At 38.1% G+C, this 20,432-nt stretch overlaps 2 protein-coding genes across 6 annotated transcripts in view; both read left to right on the top strand.

Moving 5' to 3' along the window:
- Positions 1–476: 476 nt before the first annotated feature.
- On the top strand, positions 477–5,636 carry kdelr2a (KDEL endoplasmic reticulum protein retention receptor 2a). Its single transcript, XM_067458296.1, has 5 exons — positions 477–705; positions 1,388–1,488; positions 1,653–1,811; positions 2,744–2,996; positions 4,665–5,636. Exons 1-5 carry the CDS (start codon positions 615–617, stop codon positions 4,697–4,699), a joined length of 639 nt encoding a protein of 212 aa, XP_067314397.1. The 5' UTR covers positions 477–614; the 3' UTR covers positions 4,700–5,636.
- A 1,917-nt stretch (positions 5,637–7,553) lies between these two features.
- Positions 7,554–20,432, top strand: part of spag9a (sperm associated antigen 9a) — a 50,845-nt gene continuing 37,966 nt past the window's right edge. For 2 of the 5 annotated variants that reach the window (XM_067458268.1, XM_067458257.1), the window contains exons 1-6: positions 7,555–8,139; positions 13,261–13,381; positions 14,399–14,469; positions 16,598–16,689; positions 17,655–17,805; positions 20,297–20,380. In XM_067458268.1, the coding sequence (XP_067314369.1) occupies positions 7,840–8,139; positions 13,261–13,381; positions 14,399–14,469; positions 16,598–16,689; positions 17,655–17,805; positions 20,297–20,380 (819 nt within the window). In that variant the 5' untranslated portion in view covers positions 7,555–7,839. Of the gene's footprint in view, positions 8,140–13,260; positions 13,382–14,398; positions 14,470–16,597; positions 16,690–17,654; positions 17,806–20,296; positions 20,381–20,432 lie in introns of all 5 variants that reach the window. The other 3 variants (XM_067458281.1, XM_067458260.1, XM_067458274.1) reach the window with 3 other exon arrangements.

Genomic DNA, 20,432 nt, shown 5'->3' with positions numbered 1-20,432 from the left:
ATATATATATATATATATTTTTTTTTTTTTGCACCTGTTCAGTAGGCTTTTAATTTTGAAGTTAAAAGTTTGGTAAGACACTGTGAATTAAACATTTTTATAGGCTAGGCTATAGGCTAATGCCTATGAAACACTTATTTTTAGTGATTTTGTGTAATATGCCTAAATATTTTAAAATAAGTGCACTTGATGATCTGTTGTGATATAACTAATAGTTTAGAAAATGTAGCCCACCGAATGATTGTCAAAATTGCATCAAAGCAATAAATAAAAATAAAAACACGTAACAATAATATTTTTTCCTCAATCGTTACTACCAAGGTCATTTTTATAAGATTGCCTGGGGCGTGGTCAGACTCAGGCGTGGCGCTAGCGGCCGCATGAACCATAGAAATGCAGAAACATATCTATAGCTTGAACTACAATTCCCAGCATTCAATGCGGTTTCGCTGTCGGCCACGTCACGTCCACCGGCCACGTAGCCCCTCATTCGCCATATTTCGTGGAGGAATGCTCTGCAGGAGATCGGCACTCAGCCGGTTCACAGTTACTTCACTTACCCTGAGCTCTCTTTAACGCCACTAAAACCAGCCAGAGAGGTAAAAAAACCCACCATGAATATCTTTAGGCTGACTGGAGATCTGTCTCATCTAGCTGCCATCATCATCCTGCTGCTCAAGATATGGAAGACCAGGTCGTGCGCAGGTGAGCTAAACTCACACAAAATATATTCTTTTCTCATTCATTTCATACTCCATACGCGTGTTTTCAAATATGGGAAATACTTTGAACTGCGTTGATCTGTCCGGAAAAGTCTTGTTGTTTAATATTAAAGCATGAAGCAAGAAATGAAGCATAAAAGTAAGTAATTTGTGTAGCATGCAAGCTAACGTTAGTTAGTCTAGATTTTTAGTTTAATTAAAAGTGTAGTTTGGGTTTATATGAACCCGTGTATGCATGTATTTAACATGTTGTGAATATAATGTCTGCTTATAAACTATATTTAAAGGTACAGGCTACATGACAGGCTTGTTATCAGTGAAGGGACTGGATTAGCTGAAAACCTAAGGCCTAGGTATTAACTGCTGTTTAACATCAGTTTGCTTATATATGTTATTTTTGTAGTCAGGCATCTTAAACGTTCCCTCCTTTCATTTGCCATACATTCTTGAAGTGCATTACATTCCTTGCCTTGACGTGGCAGTGTATGGGCTTTGCGAGGATGGGTCACCTGTGTACATGGTCTTCAGTCTTTTGCCCTGCAGAGATGTAGAGAACCTAGATGCAACTCTTTTGACATGTTTATGAGCTCAGTATTCAGTCAAAACTGCTGTTGTGTGCTCTTGTTTTTAAGTAGTTGTCTGAGTGTAAGTGTTCTTATCCCCAGGTATCTCTGGGAAGAGCCAGATACTCTTCGCCTTGGTGTTCACCACGCGATACCTGGATCTCCTGACGTCCTTCATTTCTCTTTACAACACTTGCATGAAGGTAAATGCATAGAATTAAGTTTTACACTCGCACATCAATACATTTGACAGTCAGTGATTGAAAAATCAATGTTTTGCCACATCGGAGTAAACCGTTGATTGTATGTGTGATTATATGTGCACTGTTAATCAATTGTTTGTTTCTCTTCTTTTCTGTAAAAACAGGTCATCTATGTCGGCTGTGCCTATGCCACCGTCTACATGATCTATGCTAAGTTCAGGGCAACATATGATGGAAACCACGACACTTTCAGAGTTGAGTTTCTAGTGGTTCCCGTGGGAGGTCTTGCCTTTCTGGTCAACCATGACTTCTCTCCACTGGAGGTGATTACACACACACTCACACTCTCACACACCCACTTTCACACAAACACATCTATCCATACTTGCATAGTGTAGTACCAGTCAAAAGTTTGGAAACATTACTGTTTGTAAAGGTCTCTTGTGCTCTTCAAGGCTGCATTTATTTGATCAAACATAAAGAAAAACTGTAATATATATTATTACAATTTGAAATAATGGTTTTCTATTTTTATATAATTTAAAATATTATTTGTGTCGGGGATGCAAAGCTGAAATTAAAGCATCTTTACTTTTCATTGTCACATGATCAAAAATCATTCTCATAATGATTTGATACTCGGTTATTATCAGTGTCGGAAACTGTTTTGCTGCTATATATATTTTTTGGAGCCTGTGATACTTTTTTCAGGATTCATTAATGAATAAAAAGATAAAAATAACAACATTATCCTAAATAAATATCTTTTCTTACAGTATTTACTATTTTTTTTAATCAGTTTAACACATCCAACGATAGTGTATAGAGTTTCTAAATATTTATATTTTAAATAAATGTTTTTCTTTTTACATGTTTTATTCACCAAAGAATCCCCCAAAAAAGTTTTGCAGGTTATAAAAAATTAAGCAGCGCAACTGTTTCCAAGACTGATAATAAATCATCATATTATTATGATTTCTGAAGGGTCATGTGACACTGAAGACTGGATTAATAATGCTGAAAATACAGCTTTGATCAAAGGAATAAATTATATTTTAAAATATATCAAAATAGAAAACCATTATTTTAAATTACAATATGACTGTATATATTAAATTAAACCATAAATAATTACTTGAATTAAAATAAATATCAAAATAAAAACCTTAAGGATTGAAATAAAGTTTCTCCAAGTTTTGTGGCATTTAATAATTAAGAAATCTGTTGTAAATAAAACTCAATGTATCTTTGACAGATTCTGTGGACCTTTTCCATCTATCTTGAGTCGGTGGCCATCCTGCCTCAGCTCTTTATGATTAGCAAGACCGGCGAGGCCGAGACCATCACTACCCACTATCTGTTCTGTCTGGGGGTCTATCGCGCCCTCTACCTCTTCAACTGGATCTGGAGGTTCTACTTTGAGGGCTTCTTTGACATGATTGCCATCGTGGCTGGGGTCGTCCAGACTATTCTCTATTGTGACTTCTTCTACCTTTACGTCACAAAAGGTGAGTTTGTGTGCACTCACACCTATGTAGGTGTGAAATGACATTCAGTTGATGTGCTTTTGACGTTGAAGTCAGCATGAAATCAAAACGGATCCCATTTACTTTCTTACATGTTGCTGATGTTATTCCAAAAAAAGATTATTTTCCCACCGTTTCACTCATAAAGAGCATTATTTGTTCAAGCATTATAAGCCATGAACCAAGCCAAACCAGCTACAAAGCGCAAAGGTACAAGACTGTTCCTAATGGTTTTAGTGAGTGGAAAGAACTGCAATCCCATAAAGCATTGCAAACAGCATAATCAAATTATTAACAAGGAACAAATATTTATATACATGTATATTAGTGCTGTCAACGTTAACACGTTAATGCATGCAATAAATGTTTTCCAGTTTAACACGTTATAAATATTTCATGCAATTAACACAGCACCTGTTATGTGAATATCCAGAATATCTTGTCTATGTGACACAGAAAGACTATTGAATGTCTATCATTAATGTTTTAAAAAAACTATTTCATAGAGATCAGTAGCAGTTTAGTATCAGTGATGTTATGAGATCGACTTAATTACGTCATTCGCAGTGCATTGTGGAAGTGGGCGGAGCTAAAGAGATTGTGGCGTCTTTCTTTTTTGGACTCCCAAAAACCTCGTAGCTCATAGTGCAACTGTCTTTAAAAGATTTATAAGTTATTGTTCAAAATGGCATTCTATGAGGTTAGGTTTAGGGTTAGTTATAATTAATTATGCATTATTTATAGTTACTATAATAACTACATGTAACAAGGACAATGTGACCTTTTATATACACGGATGCATTAATTGATGCATGTATTAAATAGTTTAAAGGCATAGTTTTCCCAAAAATGAAAACTATCCTTTAATTTACTCACCCTGAAGTCATCCTAGGTGTATATGACTTTCTTCTTTCAGACGGATACCATCAGAGTTAAATCAATAAATATCCTGGCTCCTCAAATCTTTATAATGACAGTGAATGGCAGCCAAAAATTTGAAGCCCCCCAAAAAGTGCATTCATTAATAATAAACGTACTCAACATGGCTCCAGGGATTAATAAAGGCCTTTTGAAGCAAATCGATGGGTTTTGGTAAGAAAAATATCCATATTTAGCAAGTTATAAAGTAAAATATCTTGCTTCCAGAAGATCACCTTCCGTATTTAGCTTACAAAGAAAGTGCAGCGCCTCTCGCCGTTCTAAGCGCATGTGCGACATCCAATATCTTCCGTCGTGCCAGATATGCTTTTTCCGTAAGTTGAATACGGAAGGCAGTCCGCCAGAAGCTAGATATTTTTCTTCATAGCGTGTTAAATATGGATTTTTTTTTCTCTCACAAAACCCCATCCATTAGCTTCAAAAGGCCTTTATTAACCCCTGGAACCGTTTAGATTACTTTTATAATGGATGGATGCACTTTTTAAGATGCTATTCACTGCCATTATAAAGCTGGGATTTGCTTTGATATTTTGTACAATAACTAAGATTGTATTCGTATGAAAGAAGAAAGTCATGTACACCTATGATGGTGAGTAAATCATGGGATAATCTTAAGTTTTGAATGAACTATCCCTTTAAGTTTAACTTGTTTTAGGATGAAAAGTCCTTTTTTATGCTTTTATTTTCTGAAATCTTTTGTCTGGTCCACAGTGCTGAAAGGAAAGAAGCTGAGTCTACCAGCCTAAGTGCCAAAGAACAGAGAGCTGTGTCTCCGTCACACTTATAGAGGGGCACAAGCCAACGATGCCACCGCAAGATGCCCAAGACAAAGAACGCATAACGCCAGTTCAATCACTGATTTATTTCTCTCCGCCTGGACACCAACCATCCCCTTACAGAAACGAGGACGTTTTCTTCTGTCTTTAGCATCTTGCAATACTTTTTTATTGCTATCAAAAAGAAAAAGAAGAAAAAAAACTTTTCTATATGCAAGGTGTATTGAAATATTGAACAGTGCATCGTACACACTATCTCCAGTTAAATGCTTCATTTGTAAATTTGTCCACGATTGGAAATGGTTCCCAGAGTGTCGAATAAGTTCTTTCCTGATTTAAGAGGGAAAATGAAATGTGTCCAACAATTCAAAATATTATATCCCATTCTTTTTGTTTTGTTTTTCTCCCCCATATGTGGTAAAATTCCCCTTTGCTTAAATGAGAGGTTCAGCCACCAGTGAAAATTGAGTTCATCTTTTCACATAAATGCCTTATTTGTCTTTTAGTTTGTACCTTATCATTTGTGCTGATGCCACCAATAGCAACGAGTCAACTGTAAATAAGAGAATGTTTCATATTTAACTCGGCACAATTCTCCTTGTGACCCATATCATTTTTTTAGGATGTCATCATTTATCAATGATATGAGATATTAAAGCAAGGTTGTTTAAAGATTTCCTGCAGACATCGGCTTGTTGAAATGCAGTAATTTATGGTAAGACCATTACATCTAGTGGTGTGGATACTGTCAAAGCACATATTGGAGTGAATATAAGTTTTGTAGCGTAGTTTTTTTTTTTCAGTTCAATATCCCCAATGTTTTCCCTTCTTGTGTCATTCCAGTAGGGTTTACAGTTATTTTTTTCTAGTTTTTACATGTCTCCAATAAATATTTTAAGGGACACGATTCTGTTATTCCTTGGTGCTTTTTCAATTTAGTTCTCATTTCTGTTGACACTGTTTTCCAGTAATTACAGTACAAACTGAACACCTTAATTAAGATTTACTAATGAACACGAGTGATGACTAAAGAAGCAGGGAAATCATGGAAACATTTACAAAAATTAAACCCTATCAGTGGCGAATGCGATGGTTGATTTCTATTCATGATTTTGCTTTCACTAACTCGATTTAAAAGGTCCTGTGGTACCATAAAATCCATGAAATCTCAATAATCAGAGTCATAAAAATGACATGCATAGTAATTATAGTAGCATATAACATCGCATCACAGTTTGGGCATATTCCAAGTAAAAGTAATGTTTATTAATTTATTTCACATCAGTATAAACTAAACACTCTATATGGATATGTGACTACAGCAATGAAAACACGTCGTCAATTAATAATTCAGATCCAAATACAAAGCACTGGCCATTTTTTATCACTGATTCTTGAGAACTAGGACACATTTAAATTATTATTTTGAATGAATAATTCAGTATGTTTAGATGAATGTGTTTATGAACTTCTGCTTTCCCCCCTTGTCTCTCATTTATGCATCAACAGTGCTGGGTAGTAACTTATATGTAAAATGGATTAGGTAATCAGATTTAAAAAATGAAGCACTTGTAATTAGATTGCTTTGTACAGCAAATTTGTGAATGTGTGTGTGTGTGTGCGTGTGTGCGTGAGAGATGGGGGGGGGGCATATTTATAAAAGGTGGTGGGTGTTATAATGATGTTGATATGTGTGTATTTCAAACTCTGTAATAATCATTTGCACAACTAAGATTTTAGTAACTGTTCATTTATTCTATGTTTCTATTTCTACCTGCCCAGGGACTACGGGTGGAAAATAGCAATTTCAATTTGCTAAAACCGGGTGAAATGCATCTCTCCTTGCTATAAACAGGGCTAATGTTTCAGGGTTAATGTAATTGTGTACTGTCCCTGTGTCAAATAAAAGTAATACTAATACTAATTATTACATTTTAAAATACTCATAAATCAAACTAGTTTTTTTTTATTTTATTACATTTTATTCTCACAATGGCAGCCAATTATTCATAATTAATTGATTCTAGGCTACTTTGTTATATTTTAAATGTTAGTTTCTACATACTGCTATGTTCAGAAGCTCTTTCGGGTTTGTGAAATTACACATGCTGACCAACCAATAGTCACATGATGATCACTGAACACAGCATTTGAGCCTAGACTGTAAAAATCACTGGATTTACAGATTTTCTTTTCTCAACATTGCATCTAATCATCAGCTTCTGACGAAAACATTACTTATTATTTGAATTATCAGTCAGTGAGTCATTTAAAGTCTTTTGTCTTTCAAATACGTTAAAAAATGTAATGTTGGTGTTTTACCTTAATTGTTTTATTTTTTAAATAATTTATTTTTATGATTTAATAACTTTCATAAACATCACGAACCGTAAGCATCGTGTCGTTAAGAAAGATCGGAATACACTTTATTTTTTCTTAATATTTTTTTTTTTTTTTACATCAATATGGTACAATATTTTCATATTCAAATCAATGTGATAAACGAGTTAGGTCAAAAGTAATCTAAAATGTAATCAAAACATCTAACGTTACTGTTGTCATAGTTACCTCTTGGGGCACAGTTTTTACAGTTATTTATTATTATTTTAATGTATCTCTTATTTATAAAAAAATCTTTATTATTACCACCACATCGTTTTTTTCCCAAGAACACCCTTATTATCGAAATGTTTATCATCAATTATGATCAACTGATTCATTCCAAAGTGGAAATGTCGCGATTTTAAAAACTAACGGGAGGTAGTGTAACGGGACCATAGACTGTAAAATAAATAAATAAAACGGGACAAATTCCGTCCCATATCTCAAGAATCAGTTTGCGTGTTTACGGTTACGGAGCGTGACGTCACCGCGCGACTGTCTGGTCAACAACTCAGCTGTTGTCGGTCGACCGCGGGAAAATATTCCACGTAATACATCGGCCGGTTCCAGGGAGGGACTCCGGACTTACGTGGGATCCTTGTGGATGTGTGTCGGAGAATATAACGGGAATATAACCGCGTGTTTGTTCTCGAATCATAAGCCAGGGCACGTTGGGCTGGAATAGAGGAGGTTTAAATCTAGGACAGTCTCACAAGAGGAAGGAAAAAATGGAGTTGGATGACGGAGTTGTGTACCAGGACGACCCGGGGACATCGGCGATCATGTCGGAGCGGGTCTCGGGCCTGGCCAACTCCATCTACCGCGAGTTCGAGCGGCTTATTCGCAAATACGACGAGGACGTGGTGAAGGAGCTGATGCCGCTGGTCGTGGCGGTGCTGGAGAACCTCGACACGGTGTTCGCGGACAACCAGGAGCATGAAGTGGAGCTGGAGCTCCTGAAGGAGGACAACGAGCAGCTGATCACACAGTACGAGCGAGAGAAAGCGCTGAGGAAACACGCAGAGGAGGTGAGTGAACGAGAGATCATCATCACCGGGAGAAACGGGAGGCTGCTGGCATCTTTGTTTTGTTGCGGATGCACGTGCACGAATGAATGGCTTTGTCATCCCATCATGCCTTGTTGTTTAGCCAGTGCAGCCCTTTGATGATGAGTCAGTCTCGGGCCTTAAATAAATCAATAAATCAAAAGCATGTTTTTTTTAAAACGTTCATTACTGTGTCCTCTGAAGGGTGTCTGGCTCTTGCTGATGGTGAGAACTTAATGTACAAGCATAGATGGCACCACAATGCTTCTTAATAAAGGCCAGAGATGGAAAACAATGTAAAACAAACAACAGCAAACATGTTTGTTGTCTTGCCATGCAAACTACAGAGACAGATGCTTGCATCAGTGCCATATGAGAGAGACTGGGGCAAGTTGTCACAAGGGCTTGCTGTAACTACTGTGAGTTAAAAACAAAATCGCGTTATGCATTTAGCAGACCCTTTTGTGGGACTTACAAAATGAGAACAAAAGCAAATTAGCCAAAGAGCTAAGATTGTAATACACAATGGCAGGTTTATTAGGCAGATATGACAGATTAGGAGTCAAAAGTCCAGCTGTTGTCTATAGAAGTGGACTTGCGGTCTCAACATATTCAACATTTCACATCATATTCTTTTAAGTTGTCAAGTTAGGCAAGTTGTCACATTTTGTTAAGGTTACATTTAACTTTTTGGCTTCATAATTATTTTAATATTTAAGATAAATAGATTATAGGTTATTTAATTTCACCACAAAATATGGTAACACTTTAGAATAATGGTCATTACATTAGTTAACATGAACTAATAATGCACTTATAAAGCATTTATTTATCTTTGTTAATGTTAATTTCAACATTTACTAATGCATTATTAAAATCTTGTTAGCATTAGTTAGTGCAATGTGAACTAACATGAACAAACCATTAACAGCTGGATTTTTATGGACTAAAGTTAACAAAGATGAACAAATACAGTAACATGTACTGCTCATGGTTAGCTTATTAATACATTAACTAATGTTAATTAATGACCATTATTCTAAAGTGGTACCCAAAATATAATCTTAGCTACCCTGGCAATTATTAAGGATAAGGGAAACACAGAAACACACTTTTTCCCTCATTAAACCTTGCATGTGTCATTAAGTGTTCAATGATGTATGATATAAATCTTTCATAGTTGATGTACATGAGTACATGCGTGACTCTAATCTGTTTTGGAAATAAGATTACACCGCATTGTACAGTTCTCAACGTGTATAAGCCCGACTTTGGACAGATTAAGGCTGCTCAGTGGCTTTATGTGTTCCTGACGCAGTGACGGTTAACTGGGATTATGAGCGATATGCCTGGCACATTCTCCAACCAAAACACAAATGAGCTGCTGCATTAATCCCTGTGTGAACTGATATGGGATCTACGACACATCCTCTGGGTTTCACTTCCAGAAGAGGGACATAAGGGATCAATATTCAGTTATGAACATTGATCTTTTACTCACCCTTCATCTCACTAATATGTTGTTTAGGATTCAGGCCTATTGTGTTATGTTTTCATTGTTTAATTTTGAAAAATAGTAGCCACGCGTTGTGCCACTATACTGTCTTGGTATTATTTGTAGTATTGGTTATACTATTAAGCTAGCCTAGAAATCTAGACGCACCCTAGAGGCAGCAAATCTAAACTGTTTTAAGAGTGTCGTCTAGCAGCTCTCAATATCCTTCTGAGCTGTAAAAGCCAAACTCTTGCTGGGCCAATCACATCGTGTATAGAGTCGTTGGGCAGGGCTTAACATAATGACGACGGCCGAGTTGCGTTTGCGTGCTTCTAGTAAACACAGAAACTTCGAATCAGCTTTGACTGCGACTCTGGAAGACTTGGAGTTAAGCTTTTCTCTGAGAAAAGAACAAGCAACGGCACTGAAGTCTAAGTCTTAAGAAGGGAAGATGTGTTCGGAGTTTTGCCGACCAGTTGGTGGTAGCGCTATCCTATCGCTTGCAGAGGGAGTTTGAAAGACAACCGTTTATCCCGCCCCTCGGATTGAGCCCTGCCTATGGTGAGTTTCCAGACCAAACATCTTGATGTGGGTCTGGCTTGTCAGGCTAATATCAAGCCTTAGATTTATTTGAATTTAGTAATTTAAAAAAAAAATGTTTCCATTTAGCTTTAATTTATTTCTATATCAGTTTTAATTATTTTAGTTCTTCAACTTACACTTATTTCAGTTTCCAAGGCAACATTTATATATTTTATTTAGCTTTTTATCTAACATTTATATTTGACATACTTTCTGCTTTTATTTCAGTTGCTGACATTTTTTAGTTAATAATAACACCAGTGTTAAAGGGTTAGTTTACCCAAAAATGATGTTCACCTGTCATTAATCCCTCACCCTAATGTTGTTCGACACCAGCAAGATCTTTGTTAATCTTCAGAACACAGATGAAGATATTTTTGTTGAAATCCGATGGCTCAGAAAGGCCTTCATTGACACCAATGTCATTTCCTCTCTCAAGACCCATAAAGGCACTAAAGACGTCGTTACAAAGCCCATCTCACTACAGCGGCTCTACAATCATTTTATGAAGACACGAGAATAGTTTTTGTGCGCAAAAAAACTAAATAACAACTTTATATAGTGACGGCTGATTTCGAAACACTGCTTCGAAGCCTCGGAGAGTTTGAATCAGCCTATCGATTCATGATTTGGATCGCCAAAGTCACGTGATTTCAGCAGTGTGGTGATTTCACATGCGATCCAAATCATGAATCGATACGCTTCGATATGAGTATGAATATGATACCAAAGTTTAAACTATACGATACTACACTACTCCGATGAGCCAAAACTTTTTGATGACCTGCCTAATATTGTGTTGGTCCTCCGTGTGCTGCAAAAACATTGCAGCCTGTAGATCACAAGGCGGATTGAACTTGTTGGTCCAGCACATCTTACAGATGCTCAATCGGACTGAAATCTGGGGAATTTGGAGGTGGTAACTGGTCTGCAACAATGTTTAGGTAGGAAACACGTGCCAAATTTACATCCACATGAATGGCCGGACTCATTGCCCGGAGGTCATTGCCCAGAGCATCACACTGCCTCCAACGGCTTGTCGTTGTCCTACAGTGCATCCTGGTCCCATTACTTCCCCAGGTACATGCTGCACATGTACCAGACTAAACTGGATTAATTTAGGCCGTCACTGTGATGTAAAAGAAAACAGGACCCATCAGACCAGACAGCCTTCTTCCACTTCTACAAGGTTGCTACGCCCGTTGTTGTTTGCCCTTTCGACAGTGGACAGGGGTCATCATAGGGACTCTGATTGGTCTATGGCTACGCAGCCCCATACCCAGGAGTCTGTGATACACTTATGATACATTCCTCCCATAACCACCATTAAAATTGTAAATTAGGCCACAGTAGACCTTCTGTTGGTTCTGACCAGATCGGATATCCTTCATTGCCCTCGTGCATCGATGAGCCTTGGCCGCCCAACACCCGTCGTCAGTTTGTGGTTTGTCCCTCCTCGGACACTGCTGGTAATTTCTCACCACTGCTGATCTGGAGAAACTCAAGCCTCGGCGTTTCAGAGATGGTCTGACCCAGTCGGCTTGTCATAATAATCTGGCCCTTGTGAAAGTCACTCAGATCTTTATTCGGATATCCTTGCGTCCAACATGTTGACAATGAAAGCTGACTTTTTTTTTGCCATCTAATCTACCCAGACCTTAAAATGTGGCCTTGTTAGGAGATGATCAACGATATTTGCTGCACCTGTGAGATGAGGCTCATCAGTGTATAACCTCCTTTTTGTAATATTTGAGTTAATTTGGGGTTTTCCATCGCTGATGCTGATACTTTTGATCTCTAGAGAGCATAGTGTCTGATATAATGCTGATTTATAATTTGGTAACTTAAGATGACGTGTGGCCTTGTTTCACATAAATTATTTTTAGTTTGCTTTATCGGAAAATTTCTTAACTTTATGTGTTTGTGAGAGTGCTGTGTTGCTCTGAAAATGATTGGGAATTGAATGTGACTTGAACCTTATGTGTGTTGATCGCTTTGCTCGGGGGGTTGCTCAATGAGATTTGCGTGCCAGTGTGACGGGAACCTAAAGTGACACTGAAACAGCAACTCTTTATCAGATGCTCTCACTGCACCAGGCTCTCCAGGAGACCCCTGTACTCCAGACATGAAACGTGTGTTCTGTAGGAGAGAGACTCCAGTTAGGGAAAACGCGTCAAGGTATTACTTCCAGGTCAAGGGATCCTTTGCTGTGACCAGACTGAAAAACTCTTGCTGCTGAATTCAAACTGTATTTTTTTTTCTTGTGTAACAGACAATTTTGTCAATGCTTAATGCTCCCTTTGCTGTTTTCATACATTTTAAACTTTATATTCATCAAAGAATCCTGTATCACAGTAAAATATTAGTGGTGTATGTTTTCTTGAATTTGGTGAGTCATATCATGAAAAGCACATTTTTATACATTCAGTAATGTCGTTATTTGCTATCCTTATATCATATCTGTATTATATATCAAGGCCTTTGCTTTCTAGATGTCAGAATCTGCTATTGAAAAGATCATCAGTCACATCGGTCAAACATTTATCGACATTTCACATCATAGGTTACTTATGTACTTGTACAAAAAAAAAACTGGATATAGTTTAATAAAATAATCCTTTTCTAAACGTTTCTGCCTTTTTCATGCTTCAGTCTCGATAGATTTGACATTTTAATCTGTAAAAAGGCATAAGGGTTCACACTCTTGATTATATTTGTCATCTATTCTACCACTATGTAGAAGTCAAAGTGTGTATTCTGCTTGAAGTTTTGTAGCTTTTAGTGTAAGTGTACAATTAGTATGCTAGCTATCTGAAATTTATGTTAGGCGATGCATATCAAAATATATATGATTCATGAACATGTCCCCTTATTTAAATAAAAATACAGCCTAGTGTTGACTAGCAACAGCAAGCAGCAAATCATGGTCTATTCGTGATGTAATAATTAAATCCTGTATTGGCTATTATAAAAATAAATGTATTATGCAATGCTGATTTTTTTTCCTTTGTGTTTTCTGTGAGCAGAGGTTCATTGAATTTGAAGATTCCCAGGAGCAAGAGAAGAAGGACTTGCAGAACCATCTGGAAAGCCTGGGATCACATTCCCGTCAGCTGGAGCTGAAGATCAAGAATTATGCTGACCAGAGTAAGAGTCTCCTGTTTTGTCGCCTGTTCTCGTTTACAGTGTTTATGTGAAGTATTGGTTTACAGTGTTATTCACATATGGTCCATACAACAGAGTACCGTCCCATCATTCAATTTGCTCGCTCTCCTCACCCCATTAATGGATCAGTGATGATGTTGCTGATTTGCAGCGGAAAGAGTTGACATTTCCTTTGGCTTCGACGTATAGCTGTTTGCTAGAATCGGCCTGTACTCCATGAGATGGCCGTGGGTGGTAATGATATTAGTCAAGCACCAATACATGCTAATTATGGATGTATGCTCTTTTAATCTGGCACTAATGAATTAATTAATAGTGAAGTGCCAGCAAACCCTCGTCTGAGATTTGGACTGGAGATCAGTTCTACTTGAAATCACTGTGCTGTGATGAAAGTATGTAGCAGACAGTGATTTACTGTAGGCGGTCTGATGGTGGGATGGGTTGGGCAATCCTGCTGCAGGCTTAGATTTAAACCTGACAGCTAAAAGTGGATTATGTCTTTGTGTCGCCTCTTTTAAATCAAGCCTGTTTAAAATCCTCTGTGAATATCCTCTCTACAGAACGGCAAGTGTTTTTATAGACCTCACTGAAAGCATAGGCTTTGCCCACTCAGCTTAAAATCAGTTTTCAGACCAATTTAAAGTGGAAAGCTCTCTCACACGTTTTACAGTGAAACGGCCGGTCGTCTTTGTTCATTTGGGACATTCTAACCTGTGTTGTGATGATGACTGGAATAATTAGCCTCGTTTCTCTGTCCTCATTTAATTCTAGGCTCTTCTTCAGAGCTTCTGAAGTGGCATGTAATGCTGCAAACTTTGCATGTGAAGAGAAAACAAGCCTAAATATTCTCTTTCAAAGTTAAAAAAAAAAGAAAGAAAAAAGCTGTTGTTTAAAAAAAAGACAAACTTGTGAACTGAAATACAACTATCTTTGCAGAGCATTCTTGTTCTGCTGAACTAATAATGTTTAATTGAATCGTTTTTACTCTTTCTTTCTCAGTAAGTCGATTAGAGGAGCGAGAGGCTGAACTGAAGCGAGAGTATAATTCCCTTCACCTGCGGCACACGGAGGTAAGAAAGAGAGCAAATTCAACACCATGTAAACGACAGAGGTCATGTACGCAGCGCGGCTCTGAGAGTGACAACCGTATTTTAAAGTTAGCGTGAAACTAAATAGTCTTTTCTTTTCTATTGTAATTAATAGAAAATAATGAAATGCTCGGATAAATCTTTTGTAATAAATGTTTGTTTGTTTGTAAGACATTTTATTTCAAGGTGACTAATGCAATCAATTTAGTATATTATTAAATATACACCACTCAGAAATTGGGGGTTAGTAAGCTTTTTTTTTTAAGAAAAAAAAAATTATAGTCCACATACACTCTACAGCTAAATGTGGTTTTCAATTGAACTTTTAGTGGTTAATCCTGTTTGTGTAATTTACAGGAGTGATAGACAAATTAAAGGGATAATTCACCCTAAAATGAACATTCTGTCATCATTTACTAACCCTCCAGTTGTTCCAAACCTGTATGAATTTCTTTCTTCTGCTGAACACATAGGAAGATATTTGGAGGAGAGTTAGGCCCCGTCCACACGGAGACAGGTTTAGCTGTATACGTATACATTTTGTACCAGTGTTTCGTCCACACGGATCCGGCGTTTTGGAAGCATGAATCCAATATTTTTTGAAACCGGGTCCCAAAGCGAATAAAGCTTGGAACATGCCCTGCAAGAACAAAGAAATTTGTTCGTTTTCTTGAGGTGGAAAGAACAAGAACAAAGTTCGTTTTGGCCAGTACATTCATACTTCACGAGAAAAGCAGGTGCCGATCATCTGCGTTTCTCAACATGAACCACGCCCACTTTAAATCTCTGACCAATCACACAATAGTTCTCGGACACCCAAGAAAAAAGTTCTGCTCAGGCGATGTGTCGAGAACAAGCTCAGAGAACTCCCAAACTGGGGCTGCAAGAACAAAATGACGTCATTTTGTTCTTGCAGCCCTGGGAGCGAGAACTTTTTTCTCTGTTCTTGCGGAGTATGTTGCAGCCTTAAATCTGAAAACGACCATCTTCCGTTTTCGTGTGTACAGCGAATCCGTATATTTTCTGAAACGGTGATGTCATCACACTACGTCCAGCACGGTGAAAGAGTTAAGGGATACAACTACGGGCACTGGGCATGCGCACATCAATATCGCGTCATTTAATTAACGTATCGGCATACCTGTAAGGGTATGTTTTGGGTTGGAGTAGGTGTAGGCATTAATAAAACATATCTATAAAGTAGCAAATGTGTTTGTTGTTATTTTATTGTGAGATTTTGCCTCAACTCCGACCACTGCTATACCCCTTCTGGCCACAAATCTTCTTCTTCGTTTTTAGTGTATTTCTGTGGCAGAATTACAGCGCCACACACTGGCCTGGCATGCAAACTACATCGTTTCTAGTTGGTTTCGGTAACCTTGTGTGGACGCAGATATTTCTTGAAACGAGGGGAAAAAAGATAGGATTGGGAAAGCTTTGGCTTCGTGTGGACAGGGCCTTAGTATCCAAATATATCTCTGGCCCCATTGACTACCATTTTAGTGGAAAAAATACTATGGTCATTGGGCCCAAGGTCTACTTCTTTATTCCAAATATCTTCCTTTAAATACGGTTTTCACTCCTGAAACTTTACAATGTGCACACTACATGGCTTTATTTGGTAATTGATAAAAGTGACATTTATAATGTTACAAAAGATTTCCATTTTAGATGTGTGTTTTTTAAACTTTCTTTTCCATTAAAGGATCCTGAATTTTTTTTTATCATGGTTTCCACAAAAATATTAAGCAGCAAACTGTTTTCAACATTGATAATAATAAGGAATGTTTCTCAGTCATCAAATCCTCATATTATTATGATTTCTGAAGGGTCATGTGACACTGAAGACTGGAGTAATGATGCTGAACATTCATCTCACAGGAATAAATTAGATTTTAAAATATATTACAATACAAAACTGTTCTTTATTGTATTTTCTGGATCAAATAAATGCAGCCTTGTTGAGTGTGAGACTTTTGAGAAACATTATTGACCTCAAACAAAACTTGATTAATCATTTAGAAGAGAATTTACAGTCACGTTTCGCTGTAGTGTCTATCTGCAGCTCTTTATTTAATCCACCTATACTTTTTGTCCATTTGCTCTTCAGATGATCCACAACTACATGGAACATGTGGAACGGATCAGGCTGCAGCAGACGGGAGGAGAGACCTCAGACACGGGAACACTGGGCCGAGTTCGGTAAGATGGACATGATCTGTGCTAGAAGGAAATGTCATGTAGTTGAATGAGAACTGGCAAACCAATTGGGAAGCTGATTGTTTATATAGATTTAAATAAAATTGGTGAAATAAAACAATGGCAAATTGCATTCCATGTTTATCTTAAAGGTGTCATGAACTGGCTTTTTACATGTTTTTATACTGTTGTCTGAGGTCAACTAATGACGTTCGTGTGGTTTTACATCCAAAAACATCATAACTAATAAGTAATAGGCTATTTTCTACACTGGTTTTGAGGCTCTCTCCTGAACGCTGGGTTTTGGTGGGCGTGCCGCACTGGAGACTTGGAAGTAAACGCCCACGGATAGGATTGGAGAAGATTAGCATATTTAATGAGCTTCAGCTCCCCTGTCAGTTCACATGAGGGAGGGATTGTTTTGAAAGCGACACCAGAAAGATTCTCTCGATCACAGGACTCGTAACCATCTTTGTCAAACAAACACAATGATTTATTTCTCATCCACCTGCGATTGATTGGAATATTATTTCTGTATTACATGGCCCGCACGATCTGTGGATATAAGTGTGAACACACACACACACACACACACACACACAGACACACGCGTGTGTGCTGGCCTGCCGTCGGACTTACATTTTGGTAGCCTGTCTCTAAAACACACTGCCCCAGGACTACTATTAGCCTACATATAAAAAAGACATTTTACTAACATAAGCGTGTTGCACCATTCCTGTTGGATCCAATATAGGAGGCACAACATTGTGTTTTAATCTCAATATGTCTGCAAATTCAGCACTTGAGACTTGTTTACAAACGATTCTGCAGTGAAATGAAGCGAACACACAAAAGAACACTCAAAGCTCAATGGAAAGTTGATTTCTCAATTCATCACCCCTTTAATACGTGATGCAGGTTAGCTTATATCATGATTTTTATCCTCTTTCCCCCCCTTCTTTAAACAGGAAAGAACGGCCCCTGTCTCTGGGAATCTTTCCCATGTCTGGTGGGAGCTCTTCACTGACGCCTGACGTCCAGGGCAGAGCCGAGACTCCTGGGGTAGAGGGCTGGAGGTTTAACAATCTCACTCACCAGCGCTCTAACGCCAGCCTCAAGGTACAATAACAGCCAGCATCATTTTCTATCGAGACAAATGTGAGGGAATTTACACCAGGCCATGAAAAGCATTTTGAGTTTGCATAATTATCAATCACAGAAACATAGGGAGGATCATGTTTGATTTGTTTTGTGTGGATATTTCTGAAACAAGGGCTGTTTGTGTAATGATTCAAGCATCTCTTTACACTGACAGTGACCCAAAACAAATGTACTACTGGTTTAAAGGATTAGTCCACTTCAGAATTAAAAATTTCCTGATAATTTTATTCACCCCCATGTCATGTTCATGTCTTTCTTAAGTTGAAAAGAAATTAAGGTTTTTGAGGAAAACATTACTTCAATGGCGTCCAGCCATATACTGTAAAAAATTTGGACAACGTTCCTTCACTATCTTCCCTTGGAGAAAAGTGAAGCCGCCAATGCCTGAATATGGCGTTGACGTCTTGTGCTGATTTGGGACAAGACTGACTACGTCTGCGCAGTAGAGAGCAGGAAGTAGAGCCGCGGTATCAAAACACCACCCACACTCCCATAGTATCTGTTAGTGCAGTTTACTGCAGAACAACAACTCATGTCGGTGTGAAATGGAAATGTAGAAATTAAAGCTAAAGCTCCAGTCTTCTCCTGAGAATCCTGAAAAAAATTGGTTAGTGCCTCAGTGATAACTTCACTCAGAGAAGGCGTCAATCTCAGCTGTCAATCAGGACGTCACATCCCCATTTTTAGAGCATCAAATAACTAATTAAACCAAACTTATTTTAAAAAAAGAACACTTTAACTTTTACCAGCGTGATAAAAACGATCTCAAAAGACAGAAACCATGTTTGGAAAAAATGTATTTGAAGTGTAATTTGATTGTCTCATGTCCTATTAGAATACATGGTGAGCTATACTGGGACCAACCACCAGGAGGCGATCGAGATTCGTGTGGCTCGCTTGGGTCCAACGGATTGAAATTGCAGTTTCAGCGCTGCTTCAAAGGGCTCGACACGATCCCAGCCGAGGAATAAGGGTTTTGTATAGTGAAACGATTAGTCATTTTCTAAAAAATAAATAAATATTAAAATAGCGTACACAACTTCACGCATTACGAAGTCATGTTGGAAAGGTCATGCGTGACGTGACGTTCTCCTGTGTTTTCCGGTTCAAAAATGAAGGGGTAGGGTGAAAAACTCTTCTAACTTCAAAACCGTCTGAAATCATTGTTGTACCTTTTTTTGTAAAGAACGTTTGACTTATTGTTTGCACGTTCGCTGTGTAAACACTGGGGCAGTGCTTCCGTCTACATCAACCTTTCCAATGTGACTATGTAATGCTTGAAGTCTTAGACTCTAGTGCCAAGATGAACATTTGTGGTTACAAAAGTATATAAATGTAGACTGGGTAAACCCAGCCTGATCTGCCAGCGATTTAATTTTGCCCTCCAACTGTCTGGAAACCTGTACATTTATTTCTAATTTTGCAGGAACCAATCACAGACTGGCTCATCCACCTGGCGCGCTATTGGCAGGTTTAACACGATGACAGATAGGGAAGTGATGGGTCGTTGCCCGTTGATCACGCCTCTTGTGGTCTGATTGGTTGAAGGATTATCCAATTGCACACAGAGTTATTTGAATAAAGATCGTTGATCACGTCTCTTGTGCAGTAGAAAATACACAGCAGACTCCCCAGACCAATGTTCAAATCTTAAATTGAGCTTGGTCTGGTGATAGCCAGACAAATATAAATGTAGATTTTTTTATTTTTGGAAACTGGCCGATCGATTCGCTAGCTAAAATCCTTATTCCTGTATCGTGACGAGCTCTTTGAAGCTGGAATTTGGACCTTCAATCCATTGGACCCCATTGAAGTCCACTATAAAAGAAAAATCCTGGAATGTTTTCCTCAAAAAAGTCCTTACTTTTTTATCGACTGAAGAAAGAAAGACATGAACATATTAGATGACGTGGGGGTGAGTAAATTATCAGGAAATTTAAATTCTTAAGTGAACTACTCCTTTAAAATGCTTGAAATACAGTTAAACAACTACAGCGTAAAAATGCCTGTATCTACACCGTTCCTTTTATCTTTTTTTGTAGGATAGGCTGTTGTAAACATGTTTTAAGAATGTGTAAAATAACGATAATAAGTCTAATATGAAATGCTAAATTGAAACAATTCGATTTGAATGGCCGAATGCGTTCAATCATACAGAACATTCATTCCTTTAATGTTACAGCCATTTTTCTCTCCGTGAACTGATGTTTCGACATCCACGCTCACCTCCATGAAACATGGCAACATTAAGAATTCGAAGCTCTCTGGAATGGGCCGCTGCTTTAAATGTTCCCATGCGCAATAATGTTATGTGAGAGTTGTGTTTTCCCACCCACCAATGCTAGATCGCAGCACAAACACAAACACGTGTGAGCACTGTTGTGTTTTGTGTGTTGTGCCAGTGTTGCAAACAAATATAAGATGCCACGTCCCAATTTTCTTGTCCAAGCAGTTGGAGGCGGAGGACGCTCCAAAGAACAGGGAGGGTAAGGATGTTCTGGAAGCTTGGGACTCGCTGGCAAACGACTGCAAGGTAGCAAGGCTCCGTGCCGGCGGACAGTGTGTAGTGCAAATCACTGTTGTCC

This window comes from Pseudorasbora parva, chromosome 2, assembly GCF_024679245.1.
Source record: "Pseudorasbora parva isolate DD20220531a chromosome 2, ASM2467924v1, whole genome shotgun sequence".
Lineage (NCBI taxonomy): Eukaryota > Metazoa > Chordata > Actinopteri > Cypriniformes > Gobionidae > Pseudorasbora > Pseudorasbora parva.
Note: the sequence above shows the minus strand (reverse complement) of the source record. Positions and strands in the feature narration are given on the sequence as shown.